A 22404-nucleotide genomic window follows, 5' to 3' on the forward strand; every position below is an offset into this window, starting at 1 on the left:
AGCTTTTAAGATTCTCTCTTTGTATATAACCTTTGGCATTTTAATTACAATGTCTTGGTGTGGGCCTCTTTAGGTTCAACATTTTGGAGACTCTCTGAGCTTTCTGGGATTGTATGTCCATTTCCTTCACCAGATTAGGGAAGTTTTTCATCATTGTCTCTTCAAATAGCTCTTCAACTTCTTGTTCTCCTTCAGGTACCACTATGACTCAGTTGTTTTTACATTTAATTTTGTCCCATAGGCTTCTTAAATTATTATTATAATATTGGCTTCTTTTTTCTTGCCATTCTGATTGAATGTCCTTGGCTTCTCCCATCCTCTATATAGGTGGTTCAATTCTCTTCTTTATCCACCCTGTTGATTCTTTCTAATACACTCTTCATCTCAGACAATGTGTCCTTCATTTCAAACTAGTTCCTTTTTATAATTTCCATTTCCATTTTTATGTTTTTTATCACTTGGTTAAAGTTTTCACTGAATTCATCTACTCTTCCCCTAAGTTCATTGAACATCTTTATAACCAAAGTTTTGAACTCTGCATCTGTTAAATTGTTTGATCCCATTATCCCTGGATCTCTGTTCTGTACTCTCATATGGTTTCTGCTTCTTTGTCTTCCCATTTTAGCTGCCTTTCACTGTCTGTTTCTATGGACTAAGCAAAGCTCCTGAGTCTTCCAGTCTTATTAGCGTGGCTTTGTGTAGTAGGTGTCCAGTGGCACAGTCTTGAGAGGAGTTCAGCTGCAGGCCAAGTTTAGCCCCAGCCTGTGTGCTTCTGGAGCCACCTATTAAGATTCAGCAAGCAACCCATGGATGCTGTGCTTATGGTTGCCTCAAAAGGCCATGCCATAAACCAAGGTCAGCTGCCACCAGTGTAAATCTTGGAGTTGGCTCAGCAAGGAGCATCAGACTCGCCAAATGGATGTAGCTCGAGTGGGCCTGGGAGTTGGGGGAGGCAGAGTTTCAGGGAATCTTCTGGGAAGAGCGACTCTGTTATCCAGTTCGATGAAGTCTCAGCTATGGCTGAGCTGAGTCCTTACACCGATTCAGGGGAGGGCTCAATAGAAGAACGATGGATGCTGCCAGCACTGTCCAGGAGACAACTTCACCTCCGGCCCTCGCTGCGACAACTCAGTGTCCTCCTATAAGTCCCTGGTACCCCCAGAGCAGCTGACCTGGCGCTGGTGCTCAGAGCAAGCAGGACTATTTTACTACATTTTATTTAAATTTTAAGATACCGCAAAAAAAAAACCAAAAGATGTAGTTTACTGAGAGATCAATTTAGATTATCTTTCTCTATAGCGATAATATTATTATCTCAATATACATTTACTTTTATACGTGTATGTATGTATACATGTGTAAAATTATTTACATATTTTTAATGGGATAATGTTTCAAAGAGCACTGTAGCTGTTTTTTATTTTTTCTTTCATAGATTCATAAGCTGAGGTGTGCAAAAATTAAATAATAATAGTAAATGTTGGAGCCAGGGTTCAGTTCTATTTCATGGAGTCCAGGTCAATAATTTCCATTGGACGTGGCACTGCTTCTTCAGGATAGCACACATAATCATCAAAATTACCCCAAGGAATATCCCAAGGAAACCTAATTTATTTAAAACACCCAATGTTTAGACCAAGAAATGGCAAGAACATCTTTAACAAATATAGGTTAATAATTTTATGATTGGACAAATTTTCTTACTCAAAATAAAAATAGGTTAACTATTTGATATGATAATTTATTATGTTAGAAATTGCAATTCCTTATAGAAATGACATATTGTATTCGCTATCTTGCAAAAATATCTAATTTTTAAAATATATAACTGAATAAAGAAAAACTAATACTCTAATATATAGTAATAAGAGGTAAATGTTTCTTAAAAGGCAATCCAGAGTAGAAAGAGTTAAAAATTGGAACAAAGAAATAAAAATGGGTATCAGTATTTTGCTGATTCTCAGGGCAAGATCCGCTAAAGATTTATAGTGAATAGAGGTGAATCATGCTCTGGAATAAAAATTGCAGCCTCCGGGAAATGCCATTTCACTCTGCTTCTGTGAGTTTGAGATTTAAGATACTTCATATAGGTGGCATCATGCAGCATTTATGACAGGCTTGTTCCACCTGGTATTGTATATTTTCAACACAAAGAACTATGTAGCATTCTTGTAAGTGCAGCTCTATTAGAAATAATTCATTCGTTTTTTTCTGTATAAAATGTCTTATTTTGCCTTCATAATTGATGGATATTTTTGCTGAATAAAGAATTTTAGATTGACAGTTTTTAGTTGTTGTCCCTTTCAGCATTGTAAGAATGCCGTTTTATTTTCTTCACACTGGTGAGTTTTTTTTGCTTTTCAGTCCACTAAGTTTTCTGGCTCCTAGATCTTTCTCTGCCTTCTAAGACTGCCCCAATTTTTGGAGATCTGCATCTTGTGTAGATTTGAAATGTTTTAAAAGAGTTTCTCTCAGTTCTCTGCCCCGTCCCTCATTCTTCTGTACTTGAAAGCTTGAAATATCTTCAGAAGACATTTGATTTGTATTAAGGACAATATGTATTCCTTCTCCAAAGCTTTGATATGTTACCTCAAGTACCTGGGGTCAACTCGTGGGAGAGAGTTGCAAGTGAAAATTCACTCTTACTCAGAAAACTGAAAACCCTTGCATTATGTGACCATCATGAGTCACAGGGTCTGTAGAAGACTTATCCTTTGGTGCTGGGCAGTTGGCTTGTCGATCATAATTCCTCCACTCAGCCTGAGTTTAAATCTGGAATTCTGTGACCCTAATGTTATTGACCATTTTTACTGTGATATAGTCCCCCTTCTAAAGATCTCATGTTCAGAAACATGGCTCATAGAGCAGGTGATTACAGTCTGTGCTGTGTTGACCTTTATCATGACCCTGGTATGTAAACTTCTATCCTATGTATACATTATCAAGACTATCTTATAATTCCCTTATGTCCAGCAAAGAAAAAGGCATTTTCTACCTGTTCTTCCCACATGATTGTCTTTTCCATCATCTTATAAGCTGTATTTTCTTCAAAAGAATCCGTGGCGATTAATAAGGGTGTAGCAGTTCTGCTTCCATCACTCCTATGCTGAACCTTTTCAATCACACCTTTAGAAATGAGTAAGTAACACAAGATTTCAATGACTCAATCAAAAGAATTACATTGTTCTTAAAGAAGTAATGGAATTTGCTAGTGTAGAGGAATCATGTTGTTATAAAAAGATCAGTAGTTCCTAAGTACATATCTTTAGATTTTTAAATCATTCCTTTTCTGGCAAGGAAACTATTTTAGAAAGCTGTCTTAAGAAGATAATATAACATATTTCCAGGAAAGAAAAGAATAATTTCACATTTTAACAAGGCTTTATAAAACTGCAAACGAAACAAGACAAAATAAGCAGAATCGTAAGTTAATTGTATATTTTGGATAGAATAATTATGTTTATTGCTTTTCCCAATTCTAGCTTTCAAGAGCCGTTTTGATGCCAGGTATCATTTCAGGCACTAAAGATAGAATAGAAAACCTGCAATTTTCTTGCCCTCGTATGACATATTTTAGAAGATACGTGTGAACAGTGCATTAAATAAAATATAAACATCGCAAACAACAGCAAAAACATTTTAAAGTGGAAAAATAAAGGAAACTATTGCACATGTTTATATCAACGTAGAAGCTGAATTATATAATGTAGGCTTCTACAATTTCGAATACTCGAAAATTCACACACTAGCAGGTTAATCTGAACAGAAAACATGTAAAGTAAAAGTGCTAAGAGTTCTTTTTAAAAGACAAGTAAATTTGTAGTGAAAATGGTTATATACCTATATCTTTATTTGTTTATATACCTTTAGCTATAACTCTGTGCATTGACTGTTGAGAAACTAAAATAATTAGGAGGTTGTAAAAACAAGTAAAATGTGAAAACAGGTAAAAAACGTGGCGTGTATTTAAATTAGGCACAGAAATGACTACAATTCAACGTAAACCTATGGAAGCTGTACTTTCGTCTACATTAAACTGTCAACAATAGAAATATTAATCAGGGTGTATACTGCTCACTACTTCCTATGTAGTGGTGAGCTGTTTCTTAAACTCCTTCATTTATATCTTGAGAAACAAGCAAGTAAAACAAGATTTCAATGACATTTCAAGGAACTTGATTATGAGATATCTCAAGCATAATTTTATATTGATTACAGGTGAAATAATATTTTGATATATTAATTAAATAAAATATATTATTAAAATTAATTTATTTTATCATATACCTACTAGAAAATTCTAAATTACATATGTGGCCCACATTATAATTTAATTGGAATCCTTCAGATATTTAAGCAATGCTGGTTAATAGTGGACTCAGAATTCAAATTTTGATTATTTGACCCAAAATTCTGTATTTGACTTAAGGAGGCCTTTTTGGAGTACCATTTTAGCAAAATGATATATTTAAGAAATTCCTCAAGCAAACTCTACATGGAATGCAATCAGCATAAGTAACATTTAAATAATAAAAAATGCTCACAGTATGCTCAAGCTATAAAATGCAATATGCCTTTTTAACATAAGATTGATAATGGGCAATTGAAATTAATCTATGGGTTAAAAACCAAAAAAAAAAAAAAAAAAAAAACCTGTTAAATGAAAATATAAATGCTGTGATCGTTAGCATAACTAAAATTTGCTTTTAAAAACAGTTGAACTTTTAAATATACATAAATTAACATAAGTAATGGAAATCTGAATATTTGAGCCATGCAATTTCTTAGAGCAGCACTCATTGGCATTGAGTAGGCAGGAAGGACAGCTAAGTGAAATGAGCTCAGAGACCTTGAGAAGCTCTTTCTAATACAGGCAGTTTTTTGGCAACTCATTGTATCAATTGTTCTACAGAATTAACTCCAGTTCAAAAGCTTTGACTCTCTGGTTACCTCTTTTCCACATCATTTTGCATCTTTGCCCAACCTTCTCACATTTCTTTAATTGGCCTAATACATGCCCTTACTCCCAGATTGACTATGCTATGAATTATATTCTCCTTGTCCTGAATCCCTGATCTGACAAATGTTGGGTGTTTCCAAAAAGAGATCAGTGGACTTAATGACTACTAAGTTATTAGAAACTTTTGGTTACTAGAAATTTAGATTGTAGTAACACCCCTCACCTGTCTTGAGACAAGATGCTGGAGGAGTCCTGCTTTTCAGGAATGAAAGTCCCCTGCTACTCAGGCCTACTGAGAATTTACCTGAGAGACCAGACTGAGAAGTTATATTCCTACAGGTCTTGTTCTGGAATGCTTGCCATTTTCAACCCCAGGGGTAATTACAACTAGTCTCCCAAATTTCTTGAAATGTCCAAAAATGTTTTTAAAAAATCTAATAGCAACGACAAATATTTCTGAGTGTTCACTCTGTGGCAGGCTGTGTGTTAAACATTTCTCTTAATTTTAAACTTGCATAAATAGAGAAATTTCATGATGCATACTGCTGTATTCATCAGTGTCAACGGGTATCAATTTATAGCCAATCTCGTTTCATCTACAAACTGGTTCATTCTCCCAACCCCCACTTGATTATTTGAAACAGATGCATATGTTATTTCATCTATATTTCAGTATATATCTCTAAAAAACATAAATACATTTTAAACATTATTATAGTAAAGAACATAATTCAAAGTGCACAGCTTAATGCATTTTTATTAAGTGTAGATGTTCAGGTAACCGTCACACAGATCCAGATACAGCATATTTTCAGCATCTCAGAAATCTCTTTCATCCTCCCAAATGAAACTGCTATGCTCACTTATAATGCCAAAGATTACTTTTGTGTATTCCTAACCATCACATGAATAGAAATACATGGAATGTACGCTTTTAGGTCTGGTTTCATTTGCTGTGACATTATGTCTGTGACAGTTGTCCAAGCTGTTATGTTAGCATTAGTTTACTCTTTTAATTTAAAATTGTAGTCAATTACATAAATATAGCACAGTTAATTTAATCATTTCCAGTAGATGGATATTTAGATGGTTTACCATATATGACTACTATAAATAAAGCAGAGAATATTCTCGTACATGTTTCTTGGCAGACATATGTACTCATATCTTTAGAATATAGAAACTAGAAGTGAAATTGATAGGCTATATGGCAGCCATATGTTAAGCTTAGTTGACACTATCAAATAATTTTCAAAAGTAGTATCAATTTATTCTCCTATCAGCAATGTATTAGGGTTTTAATTGCTTCATATTCTTGTCAATATTTACCTTGGTCAAACCTATTAATTTTAGCTATATTATGACTAATGATGTTGAATACCTTATTATATGCTTTTTGGATATTGGATATCCTATTTCATGAAGTGACTATTCAAATAATTGTCCTTTATATTACATTTCTTTTTTAAATTTAATTTTTAGGAGTTTTGCAAATTTTCTATATATCAGTTTTTTGTACGGGTATTTATTAAAGTTATTTTACTCTACCTGTATCTAGCCTTGACATGTTGTTTATGTTGACTTTGAAAAATGAAAGTTCTTAATTTTAATGAGGTCCAATTTATCATTTAATTTCTGTTGTTGATAGGTCTGTTTTTGTTTCAGAAATCTTTGGCTATCATGAAGGTAGGTAATCATGTTTTAGTCTATGAGTTTCATTCACACATCTTACAAATTAAGATTAATGACCCATCTGAAATTGACTTTCGTCTGTGGTTTGAAATAGGAAACAGTCATCATTATTTTCTTTGTGAATATCCAGCATCATTTATTGAAAAGATTGCCTTTTTCTTCTTGCATTCAGTGGCAACCTTGTCATGATCGTTGTTACATATGTGAATCTTTTTCAGGTTTTATCCTTTCATTCCATTGATATATTTATCTTTGAATGACTACTATACCATCTCATTTATAGTAGTTCTATAATAAGTTTTCATATTGACTAGTGTAATTCCAACAACTTTCTTCCACTTCCTCAAGTTTGCTTTGCTTTTCTGGCCCTTTATTCTTCATAAAATTTTATTTTTCATAAAACTTTAAACAGCTTGGCAATTTCTGCAAAGAAGTAAAATATTCTAGTAATTTTAAGATTGCATGGAACCTATAGGCCAATTTGGGAAAAATAATGTCTTTAAACATTGAGAGTTCTAATCCATTAAAACATGGTATAGCCCACTCTCATTTGTGTCTTCTTTAATTACTTTCAAAAACATTTCGGAGTTTTAACTATACAGAGGCCTTGCACAATATTGACAGACTTATTACTTGGTATCCTGGTAGATTCACTCCTAGGCATTTGGTATGTCACTATTTTATATGGATTTTTTAAATTTTATTTTCTAATTGTTTATTGCTAGCATGAGGAGGTACTATTATTTTTTCATATTGACCTTTGTCTAGCAAACTTCCTTAATTTAGCAATTACTAATTATTAAATTTAGTAATTAATTCTGATGATTTACTTGTAGTGCTTTTTTTTACATATTATTTACACATTATTTACATATTATTTACAAATACATATTACAAATAATACGTTTACAAATAATATGTAAATAATGCCAGACCATTGTATTTGTTTATCTTTTCTTTACTGCCCTGTGTAGGCTCTCTAACAGTGATAAACAGAAATAATGGAAATGGACATCCTGTCATATACCTTAAGTCAATAGAAAAGTTTTCAATATTCAAAACAGTGTACGATGTTTTCTAGATTCCCTTCATCACACTAACACATTTTGTTTTTATTCCAAGTTTGCTGAAAATGTTTAATAATGAGTGTGAATTGTATTTTATCAAATGCTTTTCTTCTGAATTATTGACATGACCATATTTTCCTTCCTTTATTCTGCTAATTACATGTGTTGATTTTCAATGGTTAAACCAACCTAGTATTTCTGTAGTAAATCTCACTTTATAAATATGTGTATACTTTTTTGTATATCGCTCTATTTAATTTTATAATTCATACATATTAGGATTTTTATGTTTACTATTATATAAGTCAACCTGTAATTTAACTTTTTGTAAAAACTTATCCAATTTTGGCATGAAAGTTATGCTGTACTCATAAGCAAGTTAAGGATTATTCCTCCTTTTACTCTTCTCTGAATCAGTTTATGTAAAATTAGCATTATTTCTTCTTCAAATATTTAGAAGAATGTACTAGTGAAGCCATTTGGCACAGAATTTTCTTTGTGAAATTATTAATTATGGATTCAATGATTTAGACTTATACTAAAATATTCATATTTTTTCTTTTGTCTCAATTTTTCAGTTGTATATAAACATAAATAAATGTTTATTTTATGTAAATTGACATGTTATTGCCTTGATTTTCTTTATGACATACTCTTATTATTCTGTTAATGTCTATAGGGTCTGTAGTGATGTTCCTGTTTTTCATTGTCAGTTTAGATAATTTTCTTTTTTTTCCCTTCTCTGATAATACTTGCAAAAAAATTATCAATTTAATTAACCTTATTTTAAAAAATAATTTTGTATTTGTATTTATTTTCTTTATCTTATATTTATCTTATGTATTTCTTATATCTTATATCAATTATATATTCTCTATACTACTTATTTCTGCCTTTACTTGTTTTAGTTTGTTCTTCTTGTAGCCTCTTAAAATGAACACTGGTTTTCAATATAATATATTTTCTAAATTATGTATTTAAAATATAATTTGCCTTCTAAACTATGCTTTAGCTGTAATCCACAAATTTGAATATGTCAGATTTTATTGCAATTAAATTCAAAATATATTTTAATTTAAATTATGTTTTTTTGACTCTATTTAGAAGTACATCACTTTATTTTCATATTTATCCTTTTGCTTTCGATTTGTAGTTCAATCCCTTTGATTTCACTGTAGTCAGAAACTATATTCTGTAATATTTAAATTCTTTGAAAATTGTTGAGACCTTCATTTATGCCTTGCAAATGGATTCTTTTATTAAATGTTACATGTATACTTTAAAAGAACACATATTGGCAATTTGAGGATTACTGTTCTAGTATAACTATAATGTCAAGTTATTTGGATATCTATTCTTATTATTGGTTTGCTTCCCTTGTCATAACTGTGAAAATTGTGTTAAAAACTCCAAGAGATAAAATGGAGGAGGTTCAGAGAAACATGGCGAAGTGAGAGACGTCCCCAGATCTCTCCCCTTAAAACAACAATAACCCAAACATCTAAAACTCAACAAAAAGCACCCAAATTGTACACCAGCATGTCTGAGTGTGGGATCTGTGCATAAGAGCTACCACAGGTCAGAATCCTGTATGTCAGGCGGTAGACTGGCAGAAATAAAGAAACTGCCTCTTGCAGCCTCCGGAGCTCCCTGTAGGAGGAGGGGGAGAGGAGAAGGTGTGGTGAGTTCTCTGAACAGTCCTGCCTGGGAAAACTTTGAGCTCCACACGGCTGACAGCAGGGCCCAGTCATCAGGGCAGAAAACAGAGAAGCAGGACAGCAGAAAAACAACAGTTGATTTTTACCAGCCACGGATATAAAACCAAGGCTGAGCCACAGAGGCTCTCCTCCAACCCAGAGGACTCTCCTCCCCTACCCTCCAAAATAGAACACCACAGAGCCCCAGGGGAATCTGAGCAAACACTACTGAAACTGTTGCTGAAACACTACTGAAACTGACAGGGACTGAAACTGAACGAGTGTGATTAAATATTAATAAGAAAATAAAAAGGCATTTTTAAAGCTTTATATAAAGCAGGAATCCAAGAGATTTACACACCAAATACTGGAAACGAAAAGAAAAGCGACTTCTTTGCAGTAGGCTAAAGGGAGAGCTTTATATAATAAATCTCCTTTCTGAAAAAAAAAAAAATGCAGAATACATTTCCATAATTCCAGGCAGAGAACACCATGAACAACCAAGGTGACAAGGCATCTCAGAAACAAAGAGAAAAATCTCCGAAAATAAACACAGACATGAAATGGGCAACTTAAATGACAGAGAATTCAGAATGGAACTTCTGAAAAACTCAATGAGTTCCAAAGCGAGTCATATCAACAATTTCAGGTGAAAAACACCTAGATAGAGCAAGGAGTGAAACCCTCAAAATGAAATGAATAGATCTTTTTGGAGATAAACACACACACACACACACACACACACACACACTACAAGAGTTGAAAAATGAAATAGCGAGCTTGGGAAATAGAGTCGACCAAGTGGAGGAAAAGATCGGTGATATCGGAAAGAGAGATCTAGAAATAAATCAGAAGGAAGAGGAGAGAAACCAAAGAATAAAAAATAATGAAAGAGAAATTCAAGAACTAGCTGATACCATCAGAGAGGAAACATAAGAATAAAGAGTATTATTGAAGGCGAGGAAAAGGAGCAGGGACTAGAAAGCATTTTCAGACAAACAGTGGATGAGAATTTCCCAAATCTAAGGAATGAGCTGGAGCTTAGAATTCAAGAAGTCAACAGAACACCCAATGATCTCAACCCAAAATGGCCTTCACCAAGACACATTGTATTAAAATTACCAAAAATCAGTGACAAAGACAGAATTCACAAAGCAGCCAGGGAGAAGAAAACGGTAACTTATAGAGGAAAACCCATTAGATTATCGTCGGACTTCTCAGCATAAACCTTACAAGCCAGAAAGGAATGGAATCAAATATTTAAACTATTAAGTGAAAGAAACTTACAGCCTAAGCTCTTCTTTAGATATCAAGGAGAAATTAAGACCTTTCCAGACATACAAAAATGGAGGGAATTCTCCACTATGAGGCCTGCACTACAGGAAATACTGAAAGGGATCAGTTCACCTAAAAAAAAAATGACAAAAAAAATTTTTAAATATATAATTGGGAATAAAGTGACTATCAGGCAAATAGCTTCAGTCTTGGCAGCTTTTGCTCAGATTCCCCTGGGGCTCTGAGTTGTTCAGTCTTGGAGGATATGGGGAGGAGGGAGCCTCTGGGTCAGGGGTTGGGAGCTGCATCTCAGCCTCGGTTTTGGAAACAAGGCCAGTAAAAATCACCTGTTGTTTGCTGTCCCACCCCGCTTCTCTGCTTTCTATCCTGATGACTGGGCCTATCAGGCAAATAGAAGCAGAGGCATGCAAACTTTACTAACAACAGGGCATTATATGATTACACAATAAGAAGAGAATTGCTATAGCAAGATGATAATGAATGTACAGCATACATAGGGACAAATTAGATAATAATGACTGAAAGGGGGAGGACTCAAAGATCATAATTAGCAAAAGGGATTGGAGATAAGGCGTGTGCAAAAGAAAAAGGATGACTGTATATATATATATAACTATCCTTTACATATTCGTTATGGTAACCACACACCAAAGACTCAGAACTGAAGTATATAACATAAAACAAGAAGGAACAGAGGCAAAACTCAAAATAAAGAAAACAGAAAAACAAGGACAAGGAAGCAATAAAAACACTGAGCTACCAGAAAGCAAAAGATAAAACGGCTATAAGAAAACCTCACATTTCAATAATTACCCTAAATGTAAATGGACTGAACGCACCAATAAAAAGGCACAGAGTTGCAGAATGGATCAAAAAAACAAAACTCAACCATATGTTGCCTCCAGGAGACACAACTCAGCTCCAAAAACAATTATAGTCTCAAAAAGAAAGGTGGAAAATGATATTTCAAGCAAATGGCATTCAGAGAAAAGAGGGAGTAGTGGTACTAATATCAGATGAAATGGACTTCGAAATAAAAAAGGTAAAGAAAGATACTGAGGGACACTTAATAATGATAAAGGGAATCATGCACCAAGAAGACATAACACTTATTAATATCTATGTTCCCAATCAGGGAACCCTGAATATGCAAAGCAATTACTAACAGAACTAAAGGGAAAACAGACCAAAACACTATTGTAGTAGGGAACCTAAATACCCCACTGTCAGATATGGACAGATCATCCAACAGAAAATCAATGAGGAAATAACATCCTCATATGACACATTAGACCAACTGGACATAATTGACATTTACAGAGCCTTCTATCTCAAAACAACTGCTTATACTTTCTTCTCTAGTGCACATGGAACATTCTCAAGAATCGACCACATACTAGGACACAGAGAGAGCCTCAACAAATATAGGAGGGTTGAAATCATACCAACCATATTCTCTGATTATAATGTTTTGAGACTAGAGATCAACTGCAAAGAGAAAGCAGGAAGAACCACAAATACATGGAGATTAAACCACATGCTACGGAAGAATAACTGGGTCAGAGAAGAAATAAAAAGAGAGATCAAGAGATACATAGAAATGAATGATAATGATAGCACAATATATCAAAACTTTTGGGACATGGCAAAAGTGGTCATGAGAGGAAAGTTCATATCATGACAGGCCTACCTCTGAAAATAAGAACGAGCCCAAATAAACAACCTAATGCTTCATCTTAAAAAACTAGAAAAGGAAAAACAAATGAAGCCTACAGTCAGCAGAAAGAAAGAAATCATCGAAATTAGAGCAGAAATAAATGAAATTGAAAAAAAAATAGAAAAAATAAATGCAACGAAGAAATGGTTCTTTGAGAAAGTTAATAAAATTGACAAACCCCTGGCTAGATTCACTAAAGAAAAAAGAGAAAGAACACAAATAAACAAAATCAGGGATGAAAGAGGGAAAATTATGACTGACATCGCAGAAATACAAAGGATCATACAAGAATACTATGAAAAAGTATATAACACCAAATATAATAATCTAGAAGAAATGGACCAGTACTTAGAAAAATGCAATCTTCCTAGACTGAATCAAGAAGAACTAGAAAATCTAAATAGACTGATCAGCAGAATGGAAATTGAAACAATCATCAAAAACCTATCAAATAGTATAATCCCAAGACCAGATGGCTTCACCAGTGAGTTCTACCAAACATTCAAAGAAGATTTAATACCTATTTTCCTGAAACTCTTCTAAAAACTCAAAGAGGAGGCAATACTTCCCAACACATTTTATGAGGCCATTATCACCTTGCTACCAAAACCTGTTTTCTGCCCTGATGACTGGGCCCTGGTAAAAAAAGAAAACTACAGACCAATATCTTCCATGAACAGAGATGCAAAAATCCTAAATAAGATACTATCAAACTGAATACAGCAACATATTAAAAAGATTATATACCATGATTAAGTGGGCTTCATTCCAGGGGCACAGGGATGGTTCAACATATGCAAATTGATTAATGTGATACACCACATAAACACATTAAAAAATAAGAAGCATATGATAATATCAATAGATGCAGAAAAAGCCTTCGACAAGATAAAACACTCATTTATGATCAAAACATTAACAAAATCAGTATAGAAGGAAAGTATCTTAACATAATAAAGGCTGCCTATGATAAACCCTCAGCCAACATTATAGTTAATGGTGAAAAACTAAACACCTTCCCTCTAAGATCAGGAACAAGGCAAGGCTGTCCATTATTGCCGCTGTTATTCAATATAACATTGGAGGTCCTAGCGAGTGCAGTCAGGCAAGAGAAAGATATAAAAGGCATCCAAATAGGAAATGAAGACGTCAAACTGTCACTATTTACAGATGACATGATTCTGTATTTTGAAAACCCTAACAACTCCACAAGAACACTACTAGAAACAATAAGCAAATACAGTAAAGTCTCTGGATACAAAATCAACGTTCAAAAATCCATAGCGTTCCTATACTCCAATAATGAAGTCTCAGAAAAGAAGTGAAAAAATAATTCCTTTTGCAATTGCAACAAAAGGAATAAAATACCTTTTTTTATTATAATTTATTTACCTAGAAATAAATTTAACAAAACATAAGAAGGATCTATATAATGAAAATGACAAGGCCCTATTAATAGAAATTGAAGAAGATACAAAGTAATGGAAAGATATTCCATGTTCTTGCATTGGAAGAATCAACATAGTTAAAATGACCATATTACTTAAAGCATTATACAAATCTAATGCTATCTCCTCCAAATTCCATTGGCATTTTTTAAATAAATAGAACAAAAAATCATCAAATTTGTATGGAAGCACAAAAGACCCCAAATTGCCAAAGCCATCTTGAGAAAAAAGAAGGCTGGAGGCATCACTTAAATTATACTGCAAAACGACAGTAATCAAAACAGCATGGTATTGACAGACTCAAGAGTCCAAAAGTAAATCTACATTTGTATAGGCAAATAATTTTCAACCAAAAAGCCAAAAACATACCTTGGAGCAAGGAAAGCCTCTTCAATAAATGATGTTGGGAAAACTGGAAAGCCACTTGCAAAAGAATGAAATTAGACTGTTGTCTATTACCACATACTAAAATTAACTCAGAATGGATTAAGGACCTGAATATAAGACCTGAAACAATAAAAGACATAGAAGAAAACATAGGAACTAATCTCAAGGACCTTGGACTTAAAGAGGATTTTATGAATTTGACCTCAAATGCAAGGGAAGTAAAAGCAAAAATAAATGAATGGGACTAAGTCAAGCTAAAAAGCATCTGCTCTGCAAAAGATATTGTCAACAAGGTAAAGAGACAACCATCTGAATGGGAAAATATATTTGTAAGCAACGCCTCCGATAAGGGCCTAATATCCAAAATATAGAAAGAACTCATACAACTCAATGACAACAGAAAAACAAACAATCCAATCAAAAACTGGGCAGAGGACTTGAACAGACATTTCTCCATAGAGGACCTATAAATGCCCAACAAATATTTGAAAACATGCTCAACATCACTAGCTATTAGGGAAATGCAAATCAAAACCACAATGAGATACCATCTCACATCTGTTAGAATAGCTATAATCAACAGGACAAGTAACAACAATTTTGGAGAGGATGCAGAGAAAAAGGAACCCTCAGACACTGCTGGTGGGACTGCAAATTGGTACAGCCACTATGGAAAACAGTATAGAGGTTCCTCAACAAACTAAGAATTGATCTATTATATAATTTAGCAATCCCTCTACTGGATATTTACCACAAAGACTTGAAAATCCATATCCGAAAAGATATTTGCACACCAATGTTCATAGCAGCATTATTCACAGTGGCCAGGACTTGGAAACAACTGAATGTCCTACTATAGGTGATTGGCTAAAGAAGCTGTGGTACATATATACAATGGAATATTATTCAGCCATAAAAAGAGATGAAATACTGCCATTTGCGACAACATGGATGGATCTTGAAATAATCATGCTAAGCGAAATATTCCAAACAGAAAATGTAGAAAATCACGTGACATCACATATATGTTGGATATAAACATAAAAGCAACAAATGAGGCAAACAAACAGAGACTCATGGATATAGACTAGTGGTTACCAGAGAGTAGAGGGTGGTAGAGGAACGGGAAGGTAAACGGGTTAAAGGGGGTCAAATATAGGTGGGTAGGGGGAAGGTGAAGTGGGCAAAGGGGATCAAATATAGGGAGCTGAAGAAAACTAGACTTTGGGTGGTAAACACACAATAGAATATACAGATATCAAATTATAATGTACACCTGAAAATTATATAATTGTATTAACCAATGTTACCCTGACGTAATTCTTAAAAATAAAAATAAGCTACTTCCTGCTTAAATAAATAGATAGATAGATAGATAGATAGATAGATAGATAGATAGATAGATAGATAAATAATAAATAAAACCTCCAAGAATGTTCATTTTTTCTTTAGTTCTGTCACTTTTGGCTCTATATGCTTTCAATCTGTATTATAAAATCCCTTCTTTCTCTGTCTCTCTCTCTTTCTCCCCCTCCCTTTCTCCCTCTATTATCTAAGATGAAATAAAAATTACCATTTACAACCCACATCTCAAGAAATTACTAGAGCATATACTATAAGGTTTAAGAAAAAATGCCCAGGACTAATCCAAGGAAATAATATGGAAAATGAAAAGCTTCAGTGATCACTCAAATCAGTATTTATTGTATAAAAGAAGTCTAAGTATCTTGATGTGAAAACTATGTATGGTAGCATCCATGAGTAAGTTATTATGAAAGGAAATTGTATCTTTACATGAATTAGGATGAAGAGGGTAAAGATGGGGCAAATACAAGGTGATGGAAAGAGACTAGACTTCAGGTGGGGAGCATACAGTAGAGCATACAGATGTATTACAAAGTAGTATGCTTGAAATTTATATAATGTTATTAACCAGTTATCTTTATAAATTTAATTTTAGAAGAGAATACTATCTTTACATGAATTCATATATGACCATATGTTAAAAAATGCTGAAAAGGGGTGATGGATGTAGCATTTTTATTTTTTAAATATTCATAAACATTCATATACTTCTTTAAAATATTAAAAAGAATTATTATTTGCTTGGAGTTATCTAATTTTTTTATGTTGTTATCTTTTTTAATGGTTGAGAAAAAGTAGCAAGTGAGATAGAGTTGTAATCTTTCAGCTTCTGTAGATAGTAGGAAAGAAATACAAGAAAGGCAGATGAATTCTTAACCATCTGGTTTTTAACTGTTATATCTTAACCTGTGCCTATGGCTATCATAGCACCTTAGTGCCTCTAAGGACACTGCCCCCACTGTTGCATCTTTCAGGATTTTTGCCTACATTCATTAGAAAGGAGACTCATTAGTAACGTTTGAACCTGAGTCACCAAGGACCCAGTTGTTTATTATTTAGTTTGAGGTTTAGCATATTAATCAAATATAAATCATAATGGTGTAAAGCCTCTTGTCCTATCCAGAGAAGTCATCATATCAATGTTTTCAAAGCAAGAGGGAGACAAAGTTGGACAATATTTTACTTTCAACCTAGAGGGAGCTAGAAAATACTTTCTGAGCATAAAGCTCTTAGTTTAAAAATCTTCTCAGGGTGTTGGAGATGAAAAAACTCAGAGTTCTAGGCCTTCCCAGATCAGCAGTCAGGGTAAGTGGAGTCATAAGCTGAGAGCAAAGTAAATTCCACACGATGTTTTCTAAGAGATCCTCTTTCTCAGATGAGCCCATAGGTTGTTAAAGAACCAGCTGAAGCTATCATTAACTCTCAGAAGAGTAAGTACAATAGTCATTTCATCCACTTTCATCTTGGATAAATCTATAGGTTGATTTTCTCTGAGAAGCTGATTGCATGTGATCTACCAAAATCATATGTAATTAATATCTGAATTATTGTTTAAAGATCTACAAGTTTTTCTGAGTTGTAATTTTGAATGCTACTTTTTACAATTTACATGAAGATAATGTGAATTTATATACAGTGAGAAGTTATCTCTGCCACACCCTCACTTTCCTCTTTAAGAGAAAAAAAAAGTATATCTACATTAAAATCACCCAATTTTGTCAATATCATAATGCTGTTATGATATTGTTATGATATATAACATAATATAAATTATCATTATACTTTTTAAAATATAAAAATCTTTGAAAGATGCAAACTATTTTCTTAAACGTTGCCTCTTGAAAACTAGCATTAATGAATGGAATAAATAGAGAATATTTGGAATAAGTGCTACCACCCTGAGGGTCCAGGAAAGAGCATGTTACCATGTAAAGCTCTAGGAGCCACTGGGTTGAGTAATAATGGATTAAGGAAGTTAGGAAGGCTGAACAGAGTATCCTTCCCTTAAGTTAAAATGATCTATTGGAGGTATTATGCTGTGTTCCCACAGTTCTTAGGAATGTTAGTGTCTTCGAAAAATCACTGTCATCTCTCTTTTCCAATAATGTGACAGTAAACGTTGAGGTTTAACTATAGTAACTAATCATACAGTGAGAGATGATCCTACTCTAATCTCTGAAGGAAGTGAATATTTTAAAGGAACAATGACAGCCATTCATATACCAAGTTAAGTGAGTTTTGCTACAGTATTGAAAAGCAAATTGCTTTCTATTCATTTACACAATAGACTCAAATCTTGGAACGCCTTTTTAAGGTTTTTAATTAAAATAGAACAACAAGAATAGCAACCAATAAATTAATAAATAATAAAATATGCACTAAAGACACAAATGAAAAAAAATTGGGAGGGAGGGTGGGGAGTCTTTATTTGCATAAGACAAAGAAATGAAAGCCTTACATATAGACTGAACACATGGCTATTTCATGGTGTAAAGTGTGAGCTGGAGCTCAAGGGCACCAAAACCTACAGCAAATAAAAGTGTCAATATTCTTTATAAAAAGGCATATGATTCATTGTAGTCATTTCATTGTGGATACAATTATACAGTCTTACAGTGAGTTGAAGGAAAACATGATACAAAGTTTATAAATTATATCTTGGTGAATGTATACAAAAGTTTTAAATTATTACCTCCTTTTTCCTTAAGATTTCATTGTCAGGAATTATGAAATCATGCAATGTTTATGAAAAGATGCTTTTTGCAGACATTGTAACAATTGTAGAAAACAGAGATATATAAACATGTGTGGAAAGTTGATTTAAAACTTATGGTACATTCATAAAGCTATTTCAATATAGGAGAAATTTTGAAATAATAAGAACTTACAAAAATAAAGAGGGATTTAGAAACTGGGGTTACACAAATAAAGTGGATTGAAATTAAATATAATTAAAATAAATGCATTTATCTTATAGAGGTCTAAAAAATTTATATATGTTTTAAGATGAATAGCATGTGAAAAAATTATAATTCAGATATGCAAATTTATTGATCTCCAGTTTAAATGTCTTACTGACAGATTCCCTGAAGAAAGCAAAAATTAACCACCAAGAAAGATATAACTATTTGTCTACTTGACAGCTAAAGCAAGGAAGAGATGCCAGTTAACAGTTTGGCCAGCATGAAAGGTAATAACATAAGCAAAGAGGTGATTGTTACATGGTATGCATGACTTTATTCATTAGCAAAACTGTAGTTTCAAATGCAAAAATAAATAAATCCCTAATGTTAAATACAGGTACGTATAAAATTTAAATAAATAAAATTAGTACAAAGCAGTTTCAAGATGAAATCCAATAGGACAGAATATAAGTTTGAATGTGTAGGCAAATAAATAAGAAATATATGTATTTAAATAACAATATGTCTTACCATGGACAATAAGTCTAGGATTGTTACTTTTGTAACTATCCCAGAAAGTGAGTTTCAACAAATGTCAACAAAACCACTTTCTCAGAGGAAGTGCTAAAATAGAAGTACTAATTATTTGTTATGAGAACACAAATGAGGACCAATCAATATAGACAAGCGTTTCAAGACTTTCCAGTAGAAATGATGCTGAAAGTTAAAATCACAAATACATAGTTGTGTGTAGGTGGTTTGACTGGTAAGTAAAGACGGAATGTGGGAGGAGAGGAGAGGATTGTTTTTCAGGCAGGTATTCAATGTGTAGTGCTTACTACAAGAACTATCACATAGTAAATTCTCAACAAATAGAATCCATTTTTTTTATTATGAGGAAAATGGAGTAGAATGCAGAAAATGTGGGTTAGACAGAGCATAAGGCTTACTTGGGATTTTGTGTTTTTGAGTTCATGTCACATGAATCACCTGTAAGAATCCAGAAAATAACAGCTGCCATATATGAAGTACATACCATGTGTCAGATTTTATTATAAAAATACTATCTTTTCAAATCAGTTTAGCTGCCTATGATAGATATTATTATCTCCTTTTTATAGATTAAAGAACTGAAGGCTCGAGAGGATGGGAAACTTACCAAAGTTCATACAGACATTGGCGGAAAGACAGGTAGTGAACAATAGTGATCTCGCTACAAAAGATCTGCTCTTAATCACAATGGTGCTGCCACTAAGGCTAAGACTGAGGGAGACAACAAAGACATGTGCATGGAGAGTATATTTAGTATTCTAAATTTGACTTTGAACTTAGTAATACTGATAGAAAGTTTTAAGAGCTTCCATACTTACAACTAAACAGAATAAAAGCATAAAAGACATGTTTTTTTTTCCAGCTATACATCATTGGACCAAACATTTCTTCACCTGTAGCAACAAAACTGTGAATTAAAATACACTCAGTACTGTACATCTAGCAGATATTGAGCACAAATTACAACTAGCATAAAAATGTAAATAAAGTCAGAGGAGTCATCCAAGAACGTTTTAAGTTACATGTTAAAAAATAAAACAAAACAACATAGACACATTTGATCATAGTAGCAAAATATAAAATTCAACTTACAGATAGATCAACAGAGCCTGTGCATGGATCCCAGATTAGGTGTTACATATTTACATTTTATCATGACCAAATCTTCATGGAAAGACATGAAACAAATTATTAAATTTAACTATTCACTTTTGAAATAAGAAATGTTAGATATAAGAAGAAATCATAATTTTCTATTGAATCACAGCACCTCATGGGTGTAATCTACCCACATAAGAAATTTGAGTCTTAGGTATAGATTAAAACTATGAAATAAAAAAAGAAAATGGGAGGGCAGAACAATTTTTTTAAATATGTTTTAAAATCTATCATAAAACTGTCAAAACAATAAAATAAACCATGGATAGCAAAGTCCAACAGAGTGTTGACAATATCAATTACTAATTTGTAAAGCAAACTCCATGTGAATTAATTTGCTGTCTTTAGTACTCACTGTTTATTACCACCTGGTTTTGATGCCACTCTATTCAAATGAAACATCTCTAAAATTTTACGCGAAATTGAATAAAATTCAGAGATGAAAAACCATACAATAACAACTTTCATTCTGTTGGGACTAACCAATGACCCTCAACTTCAAATTCCAATTTTTATGTTTCTATTTTTCACTTACATATTGAGTATCACTGGGAATCTGACCATCATAACCCTCACTTTAGTGGACTCCCACCTTAAAACACCCATGTACTTTTTCCTACAGAATTTTGCCTTATTAGAAATTTCATTTACATCTGCTTGTATCCCTAGATATTTATACAACATAGCAACAGGTGACAGGTCAATTACATATAACATTTGTGTCATTCAAGTGTTTTTTACAGATGTCTTTGGAGTAACAGAATTTTTTCTCTTGGCTGTCATGTCCTATGACCGCTATGTGGCCATCTGCAAACCCCTGCATTATGTGACCATTATGAGCAGCAGAGTCTGCAAGAGGCTTGTCCTCTGTTGTTGGACGGCTGGCTTATTGATCATATTCCCACCACTTACTTTGTTTCTAAATTTAAAATTCTGTGACTCAAATGTCATTGATTATTTTTTCTGTGATGCATCTCCTATCTTGAATATTTCATGTTCAGACACGTGGCTCATAGAGCAGCTGGTTATTGTCTGTGCTGTGCTGACCTTCATTCTGACACTTGTGTGTGTTATTCTGTCCTACATACACATCATCAAGACCATTCTAAAATTCCCCTCTGCCCAACAAAGGAAAAGGGCCTTTTCTACCTGTTCTTCTCACATGATTGTGGTTTCCATCACCTACGGAAGCTGCATCTTTGTCTACATCAAGCCTTCAGCAAAGGAATCAGTGGCTATTAATAAAGGTGTGACAGTGCTAATGACATCCATTGCTCCTATGTTGAACCCATTCATTTACACTCTGAGAAACAAACAAGTGAGACAAGCCTTCAGTGATTCCTTCAAAAAAATTGCATTGGCCTCAAAGAAATAAGAGAACATTCAAGGATAGAAATCAAATATCAAGCTAAGCATAAACCATGAAGCTATAAATCTCTTTGTCTCTTTTTGATCTGATCTCTATGCAAGTTAATTTTCTCAAACATTTATTTATTCTCAAACATTTCTCAAACAGCATGAGCTCACTTTTTTAATCCCCCTACCAGCAAACCTCTTTGAGGGTAAGTTCCCAATCAGAAGAGATGATAATATTTTTCTAGTAAATGTAAGCCTGGTTTTACTTCTAATCTACAAAGTTGAAATGAAGAAAAATAAAACAAAAGCAACTTAAACAAGGAAATAAATAACTTATTTTTTATTTTCTTGGACTTAAAAGAAAATAATTGATTTAAGGTGTTCTTCCAACCTTCCAAACTAAATATTGCTTTAAATTTTAATTGATTAAAGTTTATTGAGAGTTCCTGGAAGATCAAGTTCCAGACAGAGATTTATTTTTTCCAGAGATTTTTTTTTTTAATTGGTAGTATCCTTGAACTCATTCAGGTCACTAATCCTACATTACAAAAAACTTTTTATAGTGCCATTAACAAGAATTAACATGATATAATTGAAAAGTAAAGAAAATAAAAATTAACACATGCTCAAACAAATGTGTTTTAAATGGAAGTAGAATTTATAACTAGGATCCTGGAGTTTATTCATAAATACACAAATGCACACAAAATGCTGAAAATTAAAAGATTAACAGATTATACAGAATAAATATTATCTAAATAAATGTGAGAGAAAACTCTTTTTTAAAAGGATATGAAATGATAAGT

General features: G+C 33.1%; 1 protein-coding gene and 1 pseudogene across 1 annotated transcript; both read left to right on the plus strand.

Moving 5' to 3' along the window:
* Positions 1 to 1069: 1069 nt before the first annotated feature.
* LOC120604840 (olfactory receptor 6C2-like) lies at positions 1070 to 19737 on the plus strand (annotated as a pseudogene).
* Positions 19738 to 20681: 944 nt separating this feature from the next.
* LOC120604809 (olfactory receptor 6C2-like) lies at positions 20682 to 21617 on the plus strand. The gene has a single exon (XM_039865567.1). The coding sequence runs from the start codon at positions 20682 to 20684 to the stop codon at positions 21615 to 21617; it is 936 nt and encodes a 311-aa protein (XP_039721501.1).
* Positions 21618 to 22404: the final 787 nt, after the last annotated feature.

Source organism: Pteropus medius, unplaced genomic scaffold, assembly GCF_902729225.1.
Source record: "Pteropus medius unplaced genomic scaffold, Ma_sr-lr_union100, whole genome shotgun sequence".
In the NCBI taxonomy this organism is placed as follows: Eukaryota; Metazoa; Chordata; class Mammalia; order Chiroptera; family Pteropodidae; genus Pteropus; species Pteropus medius.

Bases quoted from the DNA above. Each gene is read 5' to 3' on its own strand.
- LOC120604809 (XM_039865567.1), top strand. From the start codon at position 20,682: ATGAAAAACCATACAATAACAACTTTCATTCTGTTGGGACTAACCAAT.